The sequence below is a fragment of the Electrona antarctica genome (genome assembly GCF_951216825.1).
Source record: "Electrona antarctica genome assembly, chromosome: 20".
Classification (NCBI taxonomy): Eukaryota; Metazoa; Chordata; class Actinopteri; order Myctophiformes; family Myctophidae; genus Electrona; species Electrona antarctica.
Window position 1 is genome coordinate 18,941,933 of NC_136801.1, and position 25,430 is coordinate 18,967,362.

General features: G+C 43.0%; 1 protein-coding gene across 1 annotated transcript in view; it reads right to left on the minus strand.

Annotated features, from left to right (window-relative positions):
* Positions 1-243: 243 nt before the first annotated feature.
* The window catches only part of LOC306913114 (cadherin-10-like), a gene marked incomplete at both ends in the record, with an annotated part of 39,248 nt that continues 14,061 nt past the window's right edge, over positions 244-25,430 (minus strand). The window contains 10 exons of the mRNA XM_079489651.1: positions 244-734; positions 4,648-4,899; positions 5,101-5,209; positions 5,555-5,676; positions 5,900-6,036; positions 8,348-8,601; positions 11,069-11,250; positions 11,595-11,762; positions 16,269-16,388; positions 22,999-23,293. Coding sequence (XP_079345777.1) covers positions 244-734; positions 4,648-4,899; positions 5,101-5,209; positions 5,555-5,676; positions 5,900-6,036; positions 8,348-8,601; positions 11,069-11,250; positions 11,595-11,762; positions 16,269-16,388; positions 22,999-23,293 — 2,130 coding nt within the window. The remainder of the gene's footprint in view (positions 735-4,647; positions 4,900-5,100; positions 5,210-5,554; positions 5,677-5,899; positions 6,037-8,347; positions 8,602-11,068; positions 11,251-11,594; positions 11,763-16,268; positions 16,389-22,998; positions 23,294-25,430) is intronic.

A 25,430-nucleotide genomic window follows, 5' to 3' on the forward strand; every position in this document is an offset into this window, starting at 1 on the left:
GCTGTGCTTCAATTTAGATATTGCACAAATCATTACAGTTTGAAATCTTTACAGTTTGAAAATGCAATATCTCACAAAGTTCAAACTAAGTTCTAATTTCAAACTAAAAGTGACAGCCCTATAGATAGCCAGATAGTGAGTGTGAGTGTAAGAGAGGTGGACAGAGCTCGAAGGATAGATAATAAGAATTAAACAAAAAGACAAGAGTGGGAATAGATTCAAATCTGTCTCGTCTCTGTGCCGCTAGGTGTCCCGGGTGGGGCTCTTGCCTATGTACATTTCGGCCAGCTTCTTGAACGGCGGCCCCCAGCCGCTGAGATAATCATACTCTTGGTCGCTCTCGGTAGCGGCCGACTCCAGCGAGCTCAGGGACTCCGCCGGCGAGCCGCTGCCCTCGTAGGCGTACGTGGCCAGCGAGTCGTACGGCGGCGCCGTGGGGTCGATGTCGTTCTCCCGCAGCCGACCGTTGATGAAGTCCCGCACGTCGGCGTTGTCCTTGATAGGCGACACCCGGCGGATGGGGAACAGCATCTCGGGGATGATGTCCCGCCGCATCTTGTTGACGTCGATCACCTCCGGGTTGCGCAGCGTGCCGATGTCGAAGGCCTGCGTGTCCTCCTCGCCGCCGCCCTCGTCGTTGTAGCTGACCACGTTGTCCCGCACGTCCTCCTTGGAGAGGATCAGAGGCTCCTTCTTCCTCTGTCGCCGCAGGGCCGCGAACAGCACCACGATCACTGCGAGGGAGAGGAGAAGAAAGTAGAAACGAAAGAAAAGGAAAAAGAAGTACACAACAGAGAGAGAGAGATAGTTCAGTGCAAGACGTGTACCTGCTTACGTGTGTCATGCATTAAAGAGCATCATGGGGGGGGCGAGCATGTGGAGACATATTTCGCTATCGGCAATAAATCCCTTGCACTGCCACTGGCGTTTATCTCCTATTATTAAGGATTCGGCAGGGGGAGGAAAACATATCTCTTTCCCCTTCAGTTACACATTCACAGTACAAAGGCCACGGTGCTCATGGGAACCCCCCCCCCCCCCCCCCCCACACACACACACACACACGCACACACGCACACACACACACACACACACACACACACACACACGCGCACACACACACACACTGTACTCTCTTGGCACACGTCTTCATATCTCATGTGCGTAATTCCGTTGATGAAAGGCATTTAATCTGAGGCTGCGAAGCCGGCGCTCTCTACACGCAGACAGCTGCACAGTGTGAATGAGCAAAATATTTCCAGACCCAAGACCCCCCAACCCGCCTTCTGCCTCCGTACTTCCCTTTGCGCTTTTTCCCCTCCCAGCAGGTTCAGGGAGTTGTCTTGCATGCCTCCAACTAAGTGTTAATTACAGTACCTCACAGTTTCTTTTCTTTTTTTCTGAGGAACTACACTTCCTAAAACTTCCAACGGACCAAGGGCGGCAAATTTTCTACGACACGGAAGGTGAGGCAAAATAGAGGGCAATAAGCTGTGGTGAAAAAAGTACTCGCATTTTTTACTTAAAGTAAAAGTATCAATACTGCTGCAATGTAGAAATACTGGTACAAGTAAGAGTCTGGAATTTAACATTTACTTGAGTAAAAGTACAAAAGTACTGACTTCAAAATGTACTTAAAGTACCAAAATCAAAAGTATGCATTGTGCAGAATGTCCCATTTAAATTTTAAAAATCTACTATAATCATCTTTTGAAAATAGCATCTGAAGTGGGTAATGTATGTTTTGTAACTAGTCCTTTACCCGTTCGAATATATGAACACCAAATTATGTACAGGGATGGGGCACAAAATTAATGTTATTGTTAGGCAGGTGGTCCGCAAAGCATGCTGTCGGACTCACAGAGGTGTCTTATTTCTCTCTCACACACGCATGCACGCACACGCAAAGTACAATATTTGGATTTTAGAAGTAAAAGTATTGCCAATTGGAAATACTCAAGTAAACTACAAATACCTCAAAATTGTATTTAAGTAAATGTACTTAGTTACTTTCCACCACTGGCAATAAGAGACAATTCAGCTTGATGGCTGCATGTGCATGGAAGACAGATGAGACAGGCGAGTCAGAGGGGGGTTCATGCGGGAAAAAGCGTATAGGATAATGAGCAGATGTCATGGTATTTCGCTTCAGAGGAGAGCAAAAGATCTCTCCACAGCCGCCAGACAGGTGACTGCCAGGAAGCTATAAAACAGGTATAGATGCTGAGTGCAGGGTTAGTCTGTCGGTGTCAATTTGCTTGCACATGTTGCAGTTAGCTGAGGCGCATTGCGTGCGATTGCAGTCATAGAACAGGGAATTAGAATTGAAAGGGAATATGCATTTGAACGTGTGTAACGTGCACAGGCTGCTCATGTATAGAACAGTATAGGGCAGTGGTTCCCAAACTTTTTCATGTCAAGGACCCCAAAAAATGTACACTAATTAGCCCGCGGACCCCCATTTGAAGAGATATGTCAGAGACCCCCATAAGAGAAGATTTTTACGGCTATAGCAGTGATTCTTAACCTGTTTAATTTCAAGGACCCCCAGTTTGTCATGCATATTAGTCTACAGATCCCCATGTAATGGTATTTCTATTTCTAGATTTATATTGTAAAATCAATGTTAATTTAACTCTGTCTGAGAGTGTACATTTGTACTGAGTTACAGACCCACAAGGGTCCATTTGGTTCCAAACTATGATGTAGCTGGGGACCCTTTGGAACTCCCTCAAGTCCCCGGACCCAATTTTGGGAACCACTGGTATATGGAACATACTCTTTCACACACAAACATATTGCCTCTTATCACTATACCAAAGCCCAAGAGACTAAGACTATGCTTGACCAGGAAGGTATAAAGTTCAATGACATTTTTGAAATCCATTACTTATTGATATGCCCTTGAACATAAGCACTACACATTTTAGCATTCTGCTGGGAAAAACGATATATGCACTCTCCCTGTTTTGCACTGTATGCCTACTGCATTAAATAACAAAGGGCGGCTGAAGTGGCACTTTAGGATGTCAGGAAATAGCATGTGACCTACTTTACCAGCGAAATACACAAAGACCTTTTTGTCAAGTGGATTTATTTGCTAATGAAAGCAGCTTTCAGCCACTGCACTGTTTCCAGAGGAAGACGGCTATATGGAATCCGGGTATGTAAAGTAGTCTCTCACTGAGACATTACACTTGCTTTTATCTTAGATGCAGAAAGGATTCTTCCAAAGCTGGCTCTGCACTTCTGACTCAATTAACTATGAATCAAACCACCCAAGGTTTCGGTATCTATCTACCGGTATGCACTTTTGGCCAATGTAGCCTAATGAGGTGCTTTACTGGGAACCCACTTGATACGCTACCAGCCTATCATCCTCGACGTGACTGTGCTCTAGGTTGGAAACCGGCACTGAACTGCACTTCAGTGAACCTTTTCATCGAAAGCCCACTTTCAACTTTGCTTTAATGAATCCCTGTGTTGTGTGAGAGTGTTTGAAAGTGTGGTTGTTGTTACTTTAGTGTGTAGAAAGACGAGCAACCTTCACTCAGTTGCTAATCTCTCAAGACAGATTCAGAACTCTGCAGCTGAATCTGTCGTTAACTCCCGTTACTTGTGGAGTTTGTTATTAGTAGGAATGAAGACAAAGATGCATCGCCTAAGAGGAGGGCTGAAGGAGAGTGAGAACATCCAGTCTCTACACAGGGAATTGGGTGGTGCACCCAGAGGCAAATTCAAAGGATTTCTATTGTATTATTTTGCCAATGGGTTCGCAGATTGCTCAGTTGCTAGCATCTTGAGCTTCACAACATCCATGAAGCAGTGCTCCACAAGTCACATCATGCTTACAGGGATAATGAGAATCCTTAATATTTCAAATGGGCCAACACATTGTTATTTGTTTATTAGTGATGAAGGAGCCAATACTGCCTAGGTGCCTTGAGCCGGTTGTGGGCGGGTTCACCTTGGGGAGAGTGCCGCAGTAATGGTGATAAGGATCACAGGTGAAGGAGCCTAGGGAGGAATGGCATGGCACGGGTACACACAGGGGGAGATTATACGGTTTTTACCGTTATTTACAAGCATTTGATAAACTATGCTGTTTCCTGTTGGTAAACATAATAAATGGGAACCTCACCCAACAGCAGTTGCACTGTTTGGACATTCAATGATTTACTTAATGAGTCAAAGATGGTTTCCCTATGCCCTGCCTAGCCGAGTGGCAAGTTTGTTTGTTAGCCACTACAAGTGACAAAATCTCATAATACCATGTGTGCTTAAATTGAATATGGCACTAAGATAAGAAACCCTTTTTCAACCTTTAAACACAACATTTGCACTCACCCGCGCTCATTCATTCACTCACTCACTCACTCACTCACACACACACACACACACACACACACACACACACACACACACACACACACACACACACACACACACACACACACACACACACACACACACACACACACACACACACACACTCACTCACTCACTCACTCACTCACTCACTCACTCACTCACTCACTCACTCACTCACACACACACACACACACACACACACACACACACACACACACACACACACACACACACACACACACACACACACACACACACAGGGCATATCCCACTCACTAAGCAGTATGATGACACAGAGCAGGATGGCCACCAGGGCCCCAGTGATCAGCCCGTCTGAAAAGGGCAGGACTTCAGGGTTGCACGACTGCATGTTGCCGCGCCTGTCGCAGGAGCACACACGCACGACGAGCGTGCTGGTGCTGCTCTGGATGGGATAGTCGTTGTCCGAGATGACCACGGGCAGGAAGTACACGCTCATCTCTCTCCGGCTGAACCCGCCCCTTCTCGTCAGGATATTGGCAGTGTTATCTATCAGTGGAGACGCACAGGAGGAAGCAATGATATGTGACTCTGTAAACATGGTGAATCTGACTACATCCTATCTTGTCCTATCCTGTAATGACATTATATTTTGTACACAGTAGGTTCATGCATTTCGTTTAGTTTTACCGGATTTTAGATGATACAGTATACAGTACTGTACAGTATATGTTTAAAAGCACATTGTACCTTCTCTGTCTTCAATGGTGAAGTTTGGGTTGGTGGAGCTGATACTGAAGACAAACTTGTGTCCAACGAGGGGCTCATCCGTGTCAACTGCACTTATTGTCTGAATCAACTGTGAGAAGTATAACATAGGAACTGTTCAAAATGGTCATTCATGCCTGTCTTTGTATCCACACAGCTTTCAATTTCACATACGTACAATTATATCCCCCCCCCAACAAATCCCACCAACATTTATACATGTATTGACTATAAAATATTATGCTATGGCTTTATGTCCTACTCTGAGTCCTAAATAAAATATTGGCACTTTGGCTATCAGTGTGTGCGGCCACCTTCTTGTTCCTTCAATCATTTTGCTCATGTTTGCTCCCCTGTGGACCGGCACTACTGGAAGGAGTTTGGTGTGCGTAAGCATCCTCGTGCACAGTATAAGATGTTATTGACATTAAATCACCTGTCCTGCTTTGACGTTCTCACAGACAAATGTGTCGTAGGACATTGCAAATTCTGGTGCGTTATCATTGACATCCAACACTTTGATGAATACTGCCACTCGAGTTGTCTGCCGTGGGTTATCTGAAACAAACAAAAACAGCTTGTTATGGAATATTGCAGAAACTATTGCACAGCAACGCACACATAGACACATGTGCATGCATGCATTTTAATTTTTTTAGGGGATTTACTCCCACAAATATTTTTTGAGAATGCTTGTTTATCTCTCCTAGCTTGCATTAAACACATAGGCCTACAGTATATAATATTATATATATGAGGCAGCAAATAAAATAACAATTACTTATTTCCGTTGCGACCACAGAGATGTTGTGCCACCTGGACATTTCTCTGTCCAGTGCTTTCAGCGTGGTGATGGTGCCATTGGTGGAGTCAATGTTAAACAGCCTCTCCAGATCCGTATGGCGGTCAATGGAGTATCTAAACAAAGAATGAAATAATGAAATGTTTGGAAATTGTTACTATACATGTAGACCATAATATATATATGCGCCATCTTATTATGTCTGGAAATTGTACATCCCTGTGGCCCATGCTTTATCATAATCAACGCATCATATTCCACTGAATTTGAATATGCAACACAATGCGCTGTGTAGCACCAAGCTACACACCACGGCGGCATATCTCTGCATTGACAGGCAGGCGCCATATGTGAGGAATGTCGACACAGAGCAAGCACCATTGATCGAGCAAATTAGACTTAGACACTTTGACTTTGTGCCATGACACAGGAGAGGTCTTACATAATTCTGGGGGGAACAAACAGTGTCTGTATTCACTTCACACCGCTGCCATCTTTCCACAGGGAAATGTCCAGAAGCAATGTCATGAATAATTCGCTTTCTCTTCCCCCTTTCTATGCAGACACACTGATGGATTAGAACTAAGTGAGCACATTTTCACAAACACTTCTCCCTAATCTCTCACCAAAAAAAGAGGAGAGAGGAGAGGAGACTTTGAATCCATAAAGTGATGATTAGATATGTGTTGCTTGTTTTTGTTATTGATTCCTGAATTGTCAGATGATGGTTCAGAGAAAAAAAGCATGAGAAAGTAGCTCAATGGATGAATACTTAAACTCTGTTCCACTGTCTGGAGGCCTTAGCAGTGTTGAAAAACAAAAAGAGCTGCACACATCAAAAGAAGAATACAAAAATAAGTGGCCATTTAGAGAGGCCAGAAAGTGCATCTGCACACGCAGAATGAGTGCCACAGCCAGTGGAGGACGAGAGGCTAGTCCAATGCTCTCTCCACTCAAACAGGGCATGGCTGTTATCCTCGGACAAATGACTATGGTAAAAACAGATGAAAAGATATATTCTTGCTGCCAGACAGAAATCAATGGTCCATTGGTATGGAGAACAGAAGCACCTATAAGCCAAAGCACCAAAGCAGCCCATTACATGCACTACACAGTCTCCTACAGTGACTAATTTATTTGGGATTGATCACATGTATAATTAGTGGAGCTGACATAATTATCTGTTTGAATTTGAATTAATCTGTCCAATTAATTCAAAATGACTTGCGCGGAGGCATCGGGTAATAGGTCCAGGCAACTTGGTTGTATCTTGGACAGGATATGCTAATTGGAAACCCTCAAGATATATTGGGTTCAACAAAGCAAATAAAACATTAATGCTTTCTTGCATAATCTTTCCTCTTCACTCACATTGCCAAATCACAAAAGCACCCAATTGTCTCTAATCGACATGCCCTCTGTAGGGTCTAGAACCCCGGCCTACACACTTTCTCATGCCATGTTTGCTTAAAAGAAAACTCACTTCAAGGGAAAGGCTCACTCGACTCAAGGACAGTCTGTAAGCGTTCAGGAGTATACTGGGTGCAGATTCAGAAAATACGTAGGAGTCAGAATAAAATCCGTACTCTCAGTAAAGGTCTTTAGGAGTGTGGCAGCGGTGGCCGAACGGATTGCGGAGCGGTCTTGATACCGGAAGGTCGCCAGTTCGAATCAGCGGTCCGACACGTTAAAAATTACCACCGTTGAAGTGCCCTTGAGCAAGGCATTGAACCACTACCATGAAATGTTCTATGAGCAGGGCCTGGCTGGAAACAAGTTCTTGAGCTTAGCCCAGATACCCTGGGTAAATATAGTAACTTTTGCTTTGCTTTTGAGTCTTGATTAATAATGATATAGGATCCGCAGCAGCAGTCAAACCAAACAGATACGTTTTGGCCCGCAGACCTTCGTCAGTGTATAGGGGGAAAATACATGTGTCATCAGTATCTCATATAATACACAAAAAAACACAGACCCAAAACAATTCATAGAAAGCAGTTTAACACCAACTCTTCATTTAAACCTTTAGGAAATTCAGTATTTAAGAAGTGAATCCAAAATGCTTCTCTTTGCAATAATACATGAATTCTATATAAACATGTCATTTCCGCCGAAACGCGTCTGTTTGGTTTGACATCATTATTAAACAAGAGTCCTAAAGACTTACTGAGAGTGCAGCTTTTATTCTCCTTCTGCTTAAAAGAAAAAGCAGTAGAAAGTCACCCAGCATCATTTGTATTCATACACACCTTCCATCTGACCATGGTGGGGAAAATATAGTTTAGAATAAGGTCCATATAGTTTACAATAAGGTAGGTTAATGTTCCCGCATTTTGGTTCAAAAGAAAGACACCTTTCCGATGGATTCTGTAGTGGTCCTGTCTGCATTTTATTGGCCATACCACAGAGGGCAGTATTAGGACTCACTTGACCGGTTCGTTGGCGGCGTCAGGGTCCCGTGCCGACACGACGCCCACGAAGCTGCCGGCCGCCGTGTCCTCGTGCACGTCGATGATGTAGGGGTTCCTGGTGAAGATGGGCGGCTCATCCACGTCCTCCACTGTCACACGCACCGTGGCATGGTCCTTGAACTGCACCCCCTGGAGGAACCGCGAGTCCAGGTACGTGTTTCTCACTTCCACCTTGAACTCATAGTCCCTCTTGGTCTCATAATCCAGCGGCTGAAAGATGAAAAGAGCCGGAGGGCCAGAGGAATCATTATAGTCTCTCACAATAAGGAAAACAGACTTGTCTTGTTAAGGCGCGCACTTCATCTCGCCTTCTCACACCCCAATAATAATATTTATACTAGTAATTTGTTAGAAAATCGTTGCAGAATCCAAGCAATAGGCAGAAATAATGATAATTATTTAACTTCTCTTATTCGAGACCTAAAAGAGGGCTTCAAAAAAAGTATTTTTCTATGTTATTCATTTCAAGGCAAAGTGTATCTTTAGGTTTTAATAACGGGGCACAGCATGACTGCTTTCATAAACCGTTCTCACTTTAATGAATGCTATCAAGGAACTGTTCTTAATCTCAGCTTTACCCTTACATCATCTATTTTAACACTGAAGTCAAACACTTAGCATAATTGGCTGTAACTGTAAAAGGGAAGGAAAGAAAAGAGCAACCTGACAAATGAGATAAAGGGTTGATTGAAATGCAGACAAAAGGAACTAAGGCAGAGTGAGCTCCAGTCTTCTCCGACGGCAGAAGAAGCAGCTCTTGAAAATAAAATGATATAAGCACCTTTTATGGAAATCGTGCTAGCAGTGGAGAGAAATTGGGTATACCGTTGGCCCTGCATACAAAACAAGACTATGATTACCTGTGGATTTTAATGATGTTGAACTTTGGTAGAAACTTGGGTTGAATAGCTATACTTGATATATCCAAATATTTCAAATCATATTTTTTGCTCCGAGTGAGGAATCAGAAGCATTGTTCAAATCAGACACATTTCAAATCATCTGCTCTGCTCTCTGTCTCTCTCTTGGTGGAGATCTTCTTTCAAATGCAATATCACATGAATAGAACCGCTGGGTACAGTAGAACACTGCAGATCGACACACTGTGTATGACTTAAAGGGACACTTCACCCTTTTTGCAAAAAATAATAATGTTTAGAAGATTTAGAGCACTTTCCCGGGGGTCTTTATGTGTGTAATATGTGGTTTTAGATATTTTAGATTTTAGCAGTGAGCCCAGTGTCTCTGATGTCATCGACACTGGGCTCACTTCCTTCCTGGACTACAATTCCCATAATGCTTTGGTGCACTGCTCCTCCTTGTGGATAGGTGGAGGGCTGAGACAACATGTAGTCCAGGAAGGAAGTGAGCCCAGTGTCAATGACATGAGAGACACTGGGCTCACTACTAAAATCTAAAATATCTAAAACCACATATTACACACATAATAAGACCCCCAGGAAAGTGTTCTAAATCTTCTAAATGTCATTAACATATATTTCTTTGCAAAACGTGTGAAGTTTCCCTTTAAGGTGTCTCTCTCTCCACCAAAGAGACCGTTTCCAACTCCAATAGACTCTTTCCAACTCCAACAGAGTGCAACAAACCGATGCAGACGATAAGTTGTTGGCAGCATACTCTATCCAACTCCTTCCACGGCCGACGTCGGTGCGGTGGAGAGCTACCTTTAGAATAACCAAAAGACTTGGCTTCAAATAGTTTTTGGGATAATTATAGTATATCTTCCCATTACTTGCATTGCTTTCCAGAGACAGCTTATCCTTCCATATTTTGTCCACTAAAAATCACGTTTGATTGTATTAGTTAAATACTCCTGTAATTTCCACGGCCGGACGCAGCGCGTGGAAGGAACACGTTATTCCGACCAGTTCCTTTCCCCTCCATCAGGCGCCCTGGCTGGCCAGGGATAGGTAGTTTAGAGACCAGGATTACTGCATGTTTTTTGTGAGGGTACCTACCCTAGGGGACACAGAGAGAACATGCAAACTCCACGCAGAAAGGCCCTTTTGCCAACCCTCGGGGCACTGATGACGCAGAGGAGAGCGTCCACAGCGCGGATTCGAACCCAGGACCTTCTAGCTGTGAGGTGACAGCACTACCGACTGTGCCACTGTTCCCCGAAATATATACAATTACAGTAAATACTATTAAACACTAGCCTGATTATCAGACTGTAGCTTTCTTCAGTCTGACATTGTCTCCTGTCTGAGCGATTTCAAGGGGGAGGGGATTAGAATTCCCTCAACCAGTAGTCATTGGTGTTGTTTTTCCCTCCTTCCTCTGTGTGTTGCGCTGCGTGATGACGCTGAAAACGGGACTCGACGCTCATTGGTTGTTCGTTAGACCCACCCCCACCACCGATTCTCATTGGATAATACATTTTTGTACCGAAGAAATTATAGGTTCACAGTGCAACACCAGACCAAGAGACGCAGTCCACTCAGAGAGTGGGCGGGGTCTTTGGGCTGGATCCAGGCTAATTAAACACTGCCTATAAGGTCAGGTCCCACATTCCAAACCCTTTTGTTTTTTTCACTGACCCTGATAAAACACCAACCCACCTGACCCACTTTTAGTTCTGGACCAAACTACTGACACCTTCTATCTCTGCTCTACGAAGGACAACTATGTTAGATGTGTAAGAAGTGACATTTACCTGTTTAACTGTGATGACCCCCTCTTGCGTTGCCTGGTCTGTGATGATGTTGAACATGTCGTGGCCGCCAACAATGCTGTAGTCCATCTCTGCGTTGCGGCCAACATCTGGGTCGTCTGCTTTGATCCGGCCAATGGTGTCGCCGATTTCCTTCGACTCCACCACCGTCATACGAAAGGAATCTGTAGAGTGCATTATGTTTATGAATAGCCTATTTACTGTTTATTTTGTGTGTTCCGTAGCTGTCCGATAATATACATGTGTTAATTCCACATGCACCAGGATGTGATTTTTTTACCTGACCAATATCTCTAGTGTGTGAATGCGTGATTGCTTGCTTGCGTGAGTGTGTGTGAAAGATGGAGTGTGTGATGCGTGTGTGCGTGGGTGTGTGTGTGTACGTGCGTGCGTGTGATTGCAAGAAAAACAAATTAAATAGCAAAAATATCTATATTTTGTACACAGTACAAAATCAATACGAGACATAGAGAGTATGCGGAGAAGGGGACAGACAATAGCATCTTACGGTTAGCGAAGCGTGGCGGGCTGTCGTTGACGTCTGACAGAGTGATGCTGACCGTGGTGGTCCCTGAGAGCCCCCCCATCTGTCCAGCCATGTCTTTAGCCTGGATCACAACCTGGTAGTTCTCCTTCACCTCCCTGTCCATGCCGGGCAGGGCCGTCTTGATGGTGCCTGCAGAGAACGTTTAACTTTAGTAATTCAAGTAATTCATAGTTATACTGCATATTTCATACACAAAGAGTACAATATGAATGTACTTTTCATGAGGCTAGAAAGGCATTCAGAAGGCATTTTGAAAACAAAAACACAAAGGGGAAAATATGTCAATGTCCAATTTTTCTCACAATATCAGCAACCAAGTGGTTGTATTGTATTGTGTAAAAGCATTATATCCTCCTTTTCAAGAGGAGTTTCGGACCCAAGGGCTTTCCAAGCCATCTGAATAGAGCTTTAGTTTCTAACACACGAAGAGACTCTGCTCTCACATTATGAACTCTGTGTTGCCCTTACACACAACAGGAGAATGTGTGTGTCCGACATGTTCTCACATACTGTAAGTCTAAATAGTCTGTTTGATTTAATCTCTCAAGAACAGATCATGAGCTGCGCTACTGAAACTGTCAGCAGGGGCATTCAGAATGTTTGTACATTGGGGACTAGTGGAAGTACAGAACAGCTGCCCGTTGGGGAGTAATCAGGTGTGATCAATTGGCTAAGGGCGAGGTCGAGCATCATTGTGATGTCAGAACATCATTGTGATGTCAGAACATCATTGTGATGTCAGAACACATTGTTGTGATGTCAGAACAGGCCAGCTCCATCTGTGTCCCTTTTATGCTCATATATGGAGTTCTTTGTCAGGCATGCCCAAATATTGACGCATCTGTGGAATTTGAAAACGGTTCTCGAGTTACGTGGATTACAGACGTACACACGTACAGAAACTTGGTGCATTTATAGATTAGATTAGATACTGTAGATGAAAACACAAGTGCCCCATCGGAAGAGGAGGGGCGGGCTGAGGGCGGACCAAATGGGCCAACATCCTGTTAATTGAAGAAAAAAGTGGAATGTCCGCACACGATATAATTCTGCTCCCCGTCCTTTTTATTTCAACCTAATACAACAACGTTTCGCCCCTCCGGGCTTTCTCAAGTTACATGGGTATCAACATCCTGTTATCCACATTTTATTGGGCGGAGCCCCAATATATTCCAAGTGTTGTCCAATCTGAGGCTGAGCAGAGACCAGGCACGGGGCTGGGCTAACTGGCGCCCTGGGCAACCCCCCCCTGAGGCGTCCCCCCCCCCCCCCCGAAAATGTTCGGCCTTTCTTCCCCCTTCATAAAATATCAACAGCGTATTATTAGATTTCAAAGCATGAACAGCATACAGCACTTTCAGACTGGATGAAGGATGTGAACACACTGTTATCAGCATGAGAGAGAGGCCGCGTCAACTGTCACCGTAAACAGACAGACGGACAGATGGACAAACCATCCATCCATCTGTAGTTGGCGCCCCCCAGTGGTTGGCGCCCTGGGCAATTGCCCACTTTGCCAGTGCCTTCCGCCATATGTATGCATGTCACTGTTTATGCATGTCTTTGAAGGATTTGGTTGATGTGAGATGACATTTCATGCATCACACCTTCAAAACAGCTTTGAGAGTGCTGATCTGAAAGCCATTAGTGCTTTAGAAATTATGCAGTGCTATACAAGACCAGGGTTTTTATCACAAGTACACTTCAAACACACATTATAAACCATTCAAAAACAAACAAACAAACAAAAACAAAAACATGATTTTGTGTGGAGTGCATCTTTAAGTGCATAATTACCTTCCACAGAACATGACAGATGTAAGAATTAGGTGTTAAATATGCTTGACATTTAACTTTTAACAGGCTAGTCCCCCATTGATGTATCCACAACAACTATATTTATTGAGTTTGTAGTATATTTCACACACAGCTTTGGGTGAAAAGGGTGCACATGGGGGATACATGAATACAGAAGTATATTCTATTCCGAAAAATAAAGATATGAGTGTTCATCAGAAATTCGTAACTATTAATAACTACGGTGAAGAGATAAAAAAAACCCCACACAACTCCTCTTTCCTACAATACTAATGTTGACATTGAGCTACAAAATAATTTACCTTAAAGGGGTGCATACTTAGTTTAGACTAGGCATTGGTTAGACATGGGTTAAGGTTAGGTTTAGGTGTGCTGCCCCGTGGGAGGTTAGGGTTAGGGTGATCTAAACTAAGTACTGCACCCACATTAAAAGATAATACTCCAAGCTGGACAAATAATATTTTTCTCTATTAACACAAAGCATTGGTGGACTTTTCCAAGGCCGACAGCAAATGTTCTCTTATAGCGAGAAGCACACTGCATACCTCAAAAGAAAGCTTCATTTGTCCACTCCAATTTAAAATTTAATTTAATTTGACCATCTTCCATTCTGGAGATATTTACCTTTATGTAACACCTGCTTTTGTAGTAACGTGCTGTTCTTGAACAGAAAGCCGAGTTAGGGATCGTTTTATGTCAGACATTGACAGGCAGATATAAAAATGAACACAATAAATATCCTATACCGAATGAAAGCCCTGAATGTTTACTTTTACGAGGAAAAAAGTACACATTGATCCCATCTACCCTTCGTCGGTAATTGGCTTTTGAATGAGCTACAGAATGAGCATAGGGACTGAGGGAACATATTGGGGCTACGTTACTACTGTTTTGTTTATTTTTTATGATGATGATGATGATGACGGATCGGGCAGACGCCAGGTGGGCAGATGAAACAATGCAAAGACGCATTGTCATTATGTATCCATCTATGTACGTGTCTGTCACTTTGTATTGTTCCAACTCGGCTAGCCGAGTTCGCCGAGGGACGGTGGTGTTGCTGTGCCCCTCCAGTTCCACACCAGCGCGTATTTGCATTGTTTCATCTGACCGATGAGCATCATCATCAAGAATAACCGTCCACCGTCCCTCGCCGAGTTCGCCGAGGGACGATAAAATCCGTGAAGTTGTGATTCGTTTGTTAGTTTTCTTGTTTGTTCGTAGTATGCAGAAGGAAAGGAGACATGAATCTGACCGACTTTAGATCTGTTATGTATGATGGTGTCCATGGGAGCCGCCATGTTCTGACAGACACTACACACAAGACGCCCACAGGAAGGGAGGGGAGGAGGGAGAAACAGGAGGAGTGGTGGAGGCAAGCCGATCAGATGTTGCAGTGTGATTCTGTTGACTGGAGTTGTATGTACGCTCGCATGGGGCGCTGCCATTACGTTTACAGAGACTATTCTACACAATGCGCCCCTCCCATCCTGTTTTCAGGAAGGGAGGGGGAGAGGCTTTTATTTTTTTTTCACGTGATCACGTGTTGTGGGATGAATCGGGGCTGCTTGATCTATTGTCCGGGTGTGTAGAAAGGCGATTGAAAGTAATCACTTTGTGCTCGAAACGTGTAGATAAGTGTCTCGCATCGGACGCATGGCTAATTAAGAACGTATTTATACGCGTATCGCGTTCGGAGTTTTAATTGAACAGACGAGTGCACAGTTAATGTCTAGTTAACGTCAAGGTTGCATTGCATGTGTGTCATGTGAATGATTCAGTCAGTTATTGTCATGACAATGGACATCAGACAATTGATTGAATCAGATGACTACCATTGGTCATTAACAAAAATAAATCAACCTTGAATGAGGATAAAATGGACTAAGTCCATTTTGCCTTTTAGAATACACTCCTTGAAATACTTAGTAACTGATTTATAATGGCACTCTAAACTGCAATGTGCCACAGAATAGAAGGGGCACAGTAGCTAAGCGACCAAAACAATTAGCTATAATTGTTCTTGGTTTCTTTTCTACCTACAACACAATGCTCTGTCAAAACAACAAACAAATTGCCTGCCAAGTGGGGTTACCTACCCACTGTGCTTCTTTCCTATTGGCTGGTCAAAGTTCACCAATGTTTAGCGCCACACTTCAGACATTAAAAACACTCCGTTAAAAATGCAGCAACCAGATGCTCCACCGCCTTGCTCCGATAGAATGGAAGTGAGCGGGACGCTGGCGCTTCTGAAGAGTATGTGTGACCGTGACCTAACGTACCCATTATTCATTCAGGTGTGTTGCTCATTAGCCTGCCATGTTTTTGCCCTGCCGTAGTTTCTAACCTTCCCTGGAAAACAAACTACAAAATCAGCTTAGTGTTTTTATACTCTTTTGTAGCCTTTGCCTCTTTGGTATGACCCAGCCTGGGAAATGAACCACAACCTCCCACTCTCAGGGCGGACACTTTAACCACAAGGCCACTCGTGAGCTGTTCTCCTTCACTATACTATACTGTAAACTAAATGGTCCATGTCACTGCAGCTGTGCTGACTCCCACAGTTGGCCTGGGGAGGGAGTAGACAAAACAATCACATGCCTCATTCGATGGAGTCACCAGCCACTGGGAGGGCGTAGCACATGCACAGCTGGAGACATTGTGGAGGAATCAAACCCCAGTCTCGATGCTGTACCACCCGGACACACTTAAATTGTATTCTAAATATAAGTCCATTATGTTGACACTGCCGTTACTCTCGACCAGTGGTCTCAAAGTGGTTCCATTTTCATGTATGTTTGGTGTGCGATAGCTTACCAGTTTCAGAATCCACAGAAAAGTATGGCTGTCCCTGCAGGATACTGTAAACAAGCTTGGCACTGTTCCCATATGTTTGATCGTCAGCATCATTGGCCGTTACCATGGCAACAGACGTACCTGTCAAAAAAGAAAAAAATACAATATCAACTAGCATGCAAATGTGTCGAAAATATAATGAAATGCAAACTGAACCAGTAATGCATTGACAATATTGTAATGCCAGTTTGACTCTAATGTCCGTTTAAAATCATTTTGAGGGAGACCAAAATATATCAATATGATAGCCTAAGCTACTGTATGCCAGTGGACCACTTAACATCGGCCACATGCATTTTCATAACATGCTATGTTCAATCAATTGATTGTGTCCCCGGCTTGGAACAAGGGAACTAACGTAGTGGCTCAGGAGTTAGAGTGGCAGTTAGATCCCGGGCTCCCCCAGAGTTATTGTCAAAGTGTCCTTGAGCAAGACACTGAACCCCTCCCGATGAGCAGGTTGGTGCCTTGCATGGTTTCCTCTGCCATTGATGTGTGAATGATTGTAATGCACATTGTAAAGTGCCTTGGATAAAGTCGCTATATAAATGCACCATTTACCTTTAGATCCTATTTTAGCATTATCATAATGAAAACACACGCACACACACACAGACATTATATCCTGTTTGACTCTGAGTAAGATGAAAGTCAAAACGTCAGTCACTACTGCTGTAGTTGAGTGTTGTCTCTCCTTAAGTGCCCACTGCCAAACTTCTACCTTCAACTGGCTGATGCACGTTGTATTTCTCTTTGTACACACACACACACACACACACACACACACACACACACACACACACACACACACACACACACGCGCGCGCGCGCGCGCACGTGCATATACGTGTTTGATGTGTTACTGAGTTTAGCATGACGTGTGTTTTAAAAGTTAGCTGTCATCTGATTCCCATATATAGCAGTGAATAATAAAGCAAGCAGATTGTCACACATGAATAGCTCTTATTGTATGAGATGTGTGAATGTTTATTCTAAAAATAACACAAATGTGAATGTTTGAGTTTGATTATAACACACCTGCTTTTCATTTACACAAGCCTATAGGTGCATACCTTTTTGTGTCCTTTCTTCCATTTCTTAAAAATACTTTATCCAAAAGAAACACGTCCCCATTCAAAGATTAGTAATAATATTAAAATTAAACAAAGAAGAAAAACTAATCTTTCGCTATTACAAATTGCTTTGTGGGAAGACTGGAAAGCAATTCAAAAAAGGCATTTTAAGACTCCCACAGAAATATGGATGTGAGAAAGGAACTGTGTTTTAAATCAACAATAAACTCAGGATTACAACATAAATTTCTATCTTGTTTCCTTTCTGACATCCTGCCATTTTGAGCAATGGCTTTTCCAAGCACGTTATAGTTGATCTTTCAAGCCTCTTCAATAATTCCACAAATTAAAAACATTGTCCTTGGTATTGCAAGGGACCTCGCTGTGTCGTGTTTGGGGCAGAACGTCTCCATGCATACTAATGAATGCCTGAACATCTGTCCCACTTTGTCCCTGCACTGACACCACAAAAGGGGAGCCAGCTTCATGGCTGCCTTGCTTGATTAACCAATGTCCTGGTTTATCAAGCAAGGCAGCAATGAAGCTGGCTCTCTCCCATCACATGCAAGGTGGTGAATGTAGCCTATAGATTGCTGTGTGGCGTAGACATGACCCCAGCCCACCTTTTGCTTTTTAAATAAACTTTATTGAAATTATTCAGGGTTTACAAATTATGCAGACAGATATATTACATTGGGAATCATTTTGAATACAATACAACAATATATAGAGGCGTTTCAATACATTTATTTCCCCTCCTCACAACATCCAAGTGCCATGGGGTCAGTTATTTTATTATTATTATTAATATTTTTTACAAGAGATCTCTGTCTTCTGGGCCGTGGCTCAGTGGTCCAGGCACCTTGGCTGGTAATCCAGTCTGGCAGTGTGCCGCGAGTTCGACTCCCGATCCCGACGGCCTTTACTGCATTTCTTCCCCCCATCTCTCTACCCATTTCCTGTCAGCCTACTGTCTGTCCCTCCATAAAATATAGGCGAAAGCCACAAAAAAACATTAAAAAAAAAGAGATCTCTGTCTTTTCAATTCAGTTTGTATCTGCTTCAAGAGCCTTGAAGGAGGCCTCCTGGTGAATCACCATAGCACATGCATCTAGTGTTCCAAATCTTCTTCACCACTGTAAACAACAGTCCAAAGGAAATCTTGCTCCATGGTAGACATTAAGAATCCCATACATTACGGCATTATAACTTTATAAGTGACATTAATATTAAAACCAATCTGTTACATTTTCCCCCAAACATATCTAGACCTCTGGCACTCTTCTAACAGGTGCTCTAGTCTACCGGTATATAGTTTTGTCTTCATTACAATTTGCAATCGGGAATTTAATAGTTTTAACAAAACAGCTCCACTTGCATCGGCCTTAGCCTACTGCTAGTCTCCTCACAGAGACCAGACACATGACATCCCTCTTTTTTCTGTTGCTTTTTGCCTGTGTGTGTGTGTGTGTGTGTGTGTGTGTGTGTGTGTGTGTGTGTGTGTGTGTGTGTGTGTGTGTGTGTGTGTGTGTGTGTGTGTGTGTGTGTGTGTGTGTGTGTGTGTGTGTGTGTGTGTGTGTGCATGTGCATGGCCCAAGAACCTTTGCTATGTGTCTCTCTCCCCATTTCCTGTCGGTCTACTCTCCTATCAATAAAAGGCAAAAGGTTCATCTAAACAAAGAGAGAAAACAATATAAGAAAATAATATAAGAGGAGCTAAAATGAATCAAGTGACCTCAATAAAAAGCAGTGGATAACAGAAACGGTATTTCACAATGGCAGTCCTGCAGAAACAAGTGGTGCCTTTGTTCCAGAAAGATGGTGCATTATTTTTATTCTGGGCACAGACATCAAGAAATGTCCCAGGTGACTCTTGCCAATGTTGGTAATTTTGTACGTGTGTGTGTGTGTGTGTGTGTGTGTGTGTGTGTGTGTGTGTGTGTGTGTGTGTGTGTGTGTGTGTGTGTGTGTGTGTGTGTGTGTGTGTGTGTGTGTGTGTGTGTGTGTGTGTGTGTGTGTGTGTGTGTGTGTGTGTGTGTGTGTGTGTGTGCGCGCGCGCGCGAGAGAGAGAGAGAGAGAGAGAGAGAGAGCACATTTTAATTGTGTCAGTCTGATTTGCAGTGATAATAATACTAAACTGCAGTTTTTCTGTTTTCCTTTTTTTTGTGATGGTTTTATTATCAGCCAGGATGTAATTATATTCTCCAGCTTTTGTCATAAGTAAAAAGGTACAAAAATAAAGAAAGAAAGAAAAGAGAGGGGGGGGTTGGCTATGTACTGTAGCTGCTAATGAAGGAATGCCTGCTGGGATGATAGTACCTTGAGTGAGGTGCTGCTACACCATTATACTATAAATCCAGCTCGTCAGTAATATTACCAATACCAACACAACTATATAGGCTCCAATGGGTCCGTGTTGTCACCCATAGTTGCTTCAACGCTGGCAAATAAAAAGAGGGAGAGAACTTTGGTATAGGTTGTGTAACACAGTGGTTCCCAAAGTGGGGTCTGGGGACCCCCAGGGGTCCTTGAGAGAGTTCCAGGGGGTCCCCAGCTAAATGATAGTTAGGAACCAAATGGACCCTTATGGGTCTGTAACTCTGAACTCTGAGAGTGTACTGATGGAACCAAATGGACCCGTTATTTGGTTCCATTTGTACACTCTCAGAGTTAAATTAACATTGATTTTACAATATAAATTGGGGGTCTCAGAGATATAAATGTCATTAAATGGGGGTCTGTAGACTATGTCAAACTTGGGGTCTGTGAAATTAAACAGGTTGAGAATCATTGCTAGAGCCGTAAAAATCTTATCTTATGGGGGTCCCTGGCATTATATCTTCAAATGGGGGTCCGCAGGCTAATTAGTGTCAATTTGGGGGTCCTTGAAATGAAAAGGTTTGGGAACCACTGCTCTGGTGTAACAGATCTACAGCTAAACGCGAGGTTACCTTGTATACTCGTACAAAACTGCATGCTACATGCAAACAATCTCTCTAGCAGATATTTTCATGACCTAATCATGTCATATCACACACAACTATAGCAAGGTTAATAGTCCAAGGCCCTATGCAACAATATAATATCCCACAAATTACAGTATCCACATTCATTGACTGGGCAGGGCTGATATGATTCTATTCAAACTCTCTGAAATGACAAATGACATATCCATGGCACGGAAAGTACCACAGCAGAAGCCCAGAGATGGGGCAGAGAACTGGCACCTGCCATTAGATGAACTGAGGGGTACTACTGTATTTACTGGGCATGGCAGACATGTCTTCTGCAATCCAGTTTTCAGTGATACTGAGCCACAGCAAAGACACATCATGTGCTATCTGTGTTTTGATGATTGATGAACAAAAACACTGAAATGATGGAACACATTCATTGCCAACAGTATTGCCTGATATAGACCTGGAGAAAATAGTAATGTTGATGAGCAGTTTTGTTCCCCACCAAAGCATGGTGTAATTTCATGCAATTTAGCTAGTAAGCCTCTTGGTTTGTCATTTGGAATAAAGTTCTGGTTAGCAGCCAATGTAGAAACAAAATACACGTTGAACACTTCTAGTGAAAGGTGTGACACAGCCTGTTGGTGAACAGTTGGCTGACAGCATGGTACTGAGATGGCTGAGCCATTCATTGGCAAGCGGCTTCATATTTGATCACCTCAGTGGCAGAGACTGAAAAGCTCTATAGGCCTACATAACAAAAAATATATAATAATAAATGCATCTCCACAGTTACCAAACCATGCATATTTAGAGGGGAGTTTCCCCTAGCCTAGTGCCCAGGCAGCAGGTGCACGTCTGGAAAAGCTACATCCACTGTTTATCAGACCACCCAAAATATAGATTTTGCTTTCTGAGCACCACACATCACATGGACACTGGACATCTCGGATCAGATGGCAAAGGTTGTCACCCCCTTTGTCCGAATTGTAGACATATGGCTGATATCAATGCAAATATTTCATACACACAGTGCATGGACAAAACAATCAGCCGTATAAGGTTAATTATTCAGCTGTCAAAGGAGATGCGATCACATCACACAGTGGCAAGGCTGCAATAGGCTAACATAGGCTACTGCAAGGCGCACCACCGGTATGCCCATGTGCAGTTCGGTACAAACGCCCAACACACCACTATGACTGGTTGGATCAATCACGTGAAAGTAATTGATCCAATCACTGCTCCAAGGCACACAGGAAAGGCAAACTGTAACATCTCGCCAGGGTCTCCATCAGAATCCTGGTTCTGGGTCTGAGTATAATAGTATAGGTCTCCATCAGCAGCCTTTATTTTATTTTAAACTGACGTAAGGATATAAAGAGCCTCATTTTAGTTTCATGTCATTAACTGGTCTAGTTGTCTATAAGTCGTCTAGAGCGACAGAGAGAGAGAGAGAGAGAGAGAGAGAGAGAGAGATTGACGATAATGACACAGGTCAAGTATAATGATTGGGCCGTACGTGCCTCCAGTTGGAGATGTGTGCTTCAGTGAGTGCACCTTTCTAGTTCATGTTTGTTCATGAGGATAAGGTACAATTGTATTGCAAGTATAATTATGACTCATTTGGGTTTTAATTGGTGATCATCATGCAGTAGCCTACTGTCAAATCACAATCTCAACACTCAGGTTGTTATTTAACAGCATGCCCCTGGTGCAATGTTACTTTCATTGTGATACAAATTGGAGGACACATCTCTTGCTCACGTACCCTTCTATTGGAATTATAAATGTCTTGTTCTCTCTCGTTTTGATCAAGGCTATACCTGTGCCAAACATTGTGTTTTGTCTGAATTGGAATTGCCCAGACAAAATAGGTCCTATGATATTACCTTATTATAGGTCAGGTCTAGCCACCTCCTCTCATTTAGCAGAATCCTGATTGTAAGTTTATTATACTGTTATGTATAGCATGATTGCCATTGTAAAAGCCCTCCTTTATCAATTCACACTGCACTTCATGATAAGCCAAGGTATTATTCATGTATATTCAAGGGCTTTGGGCATGTATGGCACTATGCTTGTCATAATGACAACAACACCTGTGGATACAGTGGCCTCTCGGGTATTATTGCTAATGTACTACTGCATATAATGATTTATTCAGTTACAGTAGGAACCTATTCCCTAAAAGTACTACTACTTTTGACGTACGTACGTTTGACGTACTACTGTACGTCAAACATTGGGCCATATCTTTTGAAGTGGCTACAGCCATACATACTGTACATACAGTTGGGTGCCACCGATATTGTCCCTTATCATTTGACCCATTTAGGCCTGACCTCAAAATTTAAAAAATTCCTTCTAAATCCTCCAGTTTTCTGAAATAAATATTTTCACGATTTTTCAAAAATAGCAGACCTACAAGCTCGTAGCGCGCCAGCTTGTAGATCTGCTATTTTTCAATAGCTAAATTATAACATAATGTTTAAAACACCAAAAGGGGTTCCCGCCCAAAATGGGTTAACTGTCCTTTTGCGCAGATCACGCAAAACTCAGCAAAAAGAAAAGGACAATATCGATGGCCTCCAACTGTATATACTATGTACCAATGTATAATATTTTTGAAAGTTTTCACCGCCTTAGGATCTCACTTACCAACTTCAGACATCTCAGGAACACTGGCAAAGTAGATTTCCTTCTCGAACTTTGGCTCATTGTCGTTGATATCATGGATTTTGATGTTGAACTCTGTGTCTGGTTCCAGATCCATATTCGTGTTCCTGTCCATAACCTTGGCGTGGAGCGTGTACATGGCTTTTTCCTCCCGGTCCAGCCGCTTGGTGGCGTGAATGTCCCCTGACTTTTCATCGATCAGAAACAGGGTGCCCGCCCCGTCCCCTGTGAGAATGTACTTCACGTTGCCAAGGCCTCTGTCCATGTTGGAGTGTAGCTGAAAAAAAACGAGTGAAGAGATAATTAGATATACAGTAGGTGGATTGAACATAAAGGCAAATAATTAGGCTAAGTGGCCCATTGACCATCTTCACTTGATGCTCTCTCTTAACTCTTTGTTTGCGAAGTTCGAATATATTTGTACCCACCCAGCTATGGGACGTTATCGGCCAAAAACAACAAATAAACCTTTAAAGAAACGTATTATATAACTGGCTGTCGATGGTGACGTAATTACGATATGTTTCAATATTAGGTAACGCGTGTATGTATACATGAATATGTAAGTTGAAAGTACGATACTGTGGTCGGCTGGTGTATACATGTATGTAGATAGATAGGTGTGTGTGTGTGTCCGTCCTTCCGTCCGTCTGTGTACAGCTAATCTCCGGCACCGTTGGCCCGATCCATGCCAAACTTTGCACACACACTCCCTGGATGCCAATGATGAACCTCTGCCCCACATTTTCCAGAACGGCCTGTTATAGCGCCACCAGGAGGCCCACTTTTGTAAAACACATTTGTTGATATTACTCTTCCATATTTTGTCCAAAAATCCCGCAAATCGTTACACAGTATCTCTATAGTCATGTGATCAAGTCAGATCTGTCCGATATTGCATATTCCGTCCTGATTGGCTAACAGTGACTTTCAAAATTTGCAGGATTGGCCCGATTTGAACAAAAAGCCTCAAAACATGAATGCAGCGTGCAATTTATGACAATCTTTCACAGACGTTCCTACTAGGCTGAGGAATATATATATATTATATATATCCCACCTTTTCACATTGGCCTGTTATAGCACCACCAACAGGTGGATTTTTGCAAAACACATTTTTGGAACAAAATGCCTCAAATCATCCAATTGCCATCCAAGTCGTAAGAAGAAATTGTACCCTTTTCACATTGGCCTATTATAGCGCCACCAGGAGGCCACAACCTGACCTGCCCTGGTGGAGACCTGTGCCCCGAGGGGCACTTTTTTGCCCCGAGGGGCATGTTTCAATATTGGTTGGGTAACAGGTAACGTATGTATGTATACATGTATGTAAGTTGAAAGTACTATACTGTGGTCGGCTGGCGTATGTATGTACAGTATGCGTGGTAGGTATATATACTGGATGTCGATGGTGACGTAATTAGGATATGTTTCAATGTCGGGTGGATAAAAGCTAATGTCTGTATGTATACATGTATACATACATGTATGGGTCCTCTAGCCAATAATTAAACCTAAGGTTTTTTGACCCCAGGGGTTAACTGGGGACAGGGATGAACTCCTTATATGGTCAGCACTCTCTATAGTAGGGAGGATTATCACCCAATTTTTCTCCCAAATTGTGTCCCTTATTTGAAACTCTGGGAGTTGGCAACGCTAATATCTGGCAATGGTGTTAAATGTGTTAACATACTATTTAGTATGCGAGACATTTTTGACCTGCATGAGAGAGGCTGTGTGCAGAATTACACATCGGAAAGGAGTCTGTTAGTGTTAACCATGTTAATGCATCTTGATGCTTAAATGTAGGCCTATTGTGACCACAGACTATATGATGATGAATACAACATAACAACAGGTTATTAGGTTATAGACACCTTTCCCACTGCGTCAGAAGTGTTAATTAAATACCATGAGATTTGGAGAATAACACTGGGTTTACTGCACAGTGAGTTGAATATGACTCACACGGTTTCACACAATTGCGTCAAATTGATTTCCCGGCCATGTCACACCCTTCAAGAGACTCACAACACAAATTGCTCAAATGAGTCAACTCTGACTCATCCCCCCGTAAAAATCAGATTTTTTTTTCTACAATCCTGAAAGGTGACGTCACCTGTGACAATTTTGACAATTGTGACCTGCGACACCTGCTGTGACAAGAAATGTGACGTGCCATCTATTCCCAGGTAGCATGAGTATGCAGTGGTGTAAAGTAACTAAGTACATTTACTGAAGTACTGTACAATGTTGCGGTAGTTTACTGGAGGCCAGAAGGTAGTTTGTAAGGCCATATACATAGAAAGGTAGAAGTCTCCTTCGGCTCTGGGGCGTGTGTATGATTGTATCTCGAGAGGAGGCAAGTTCTCAGAAGGGGAATGAGAGGCAATGTAAACGTGAGACAAGGCAGC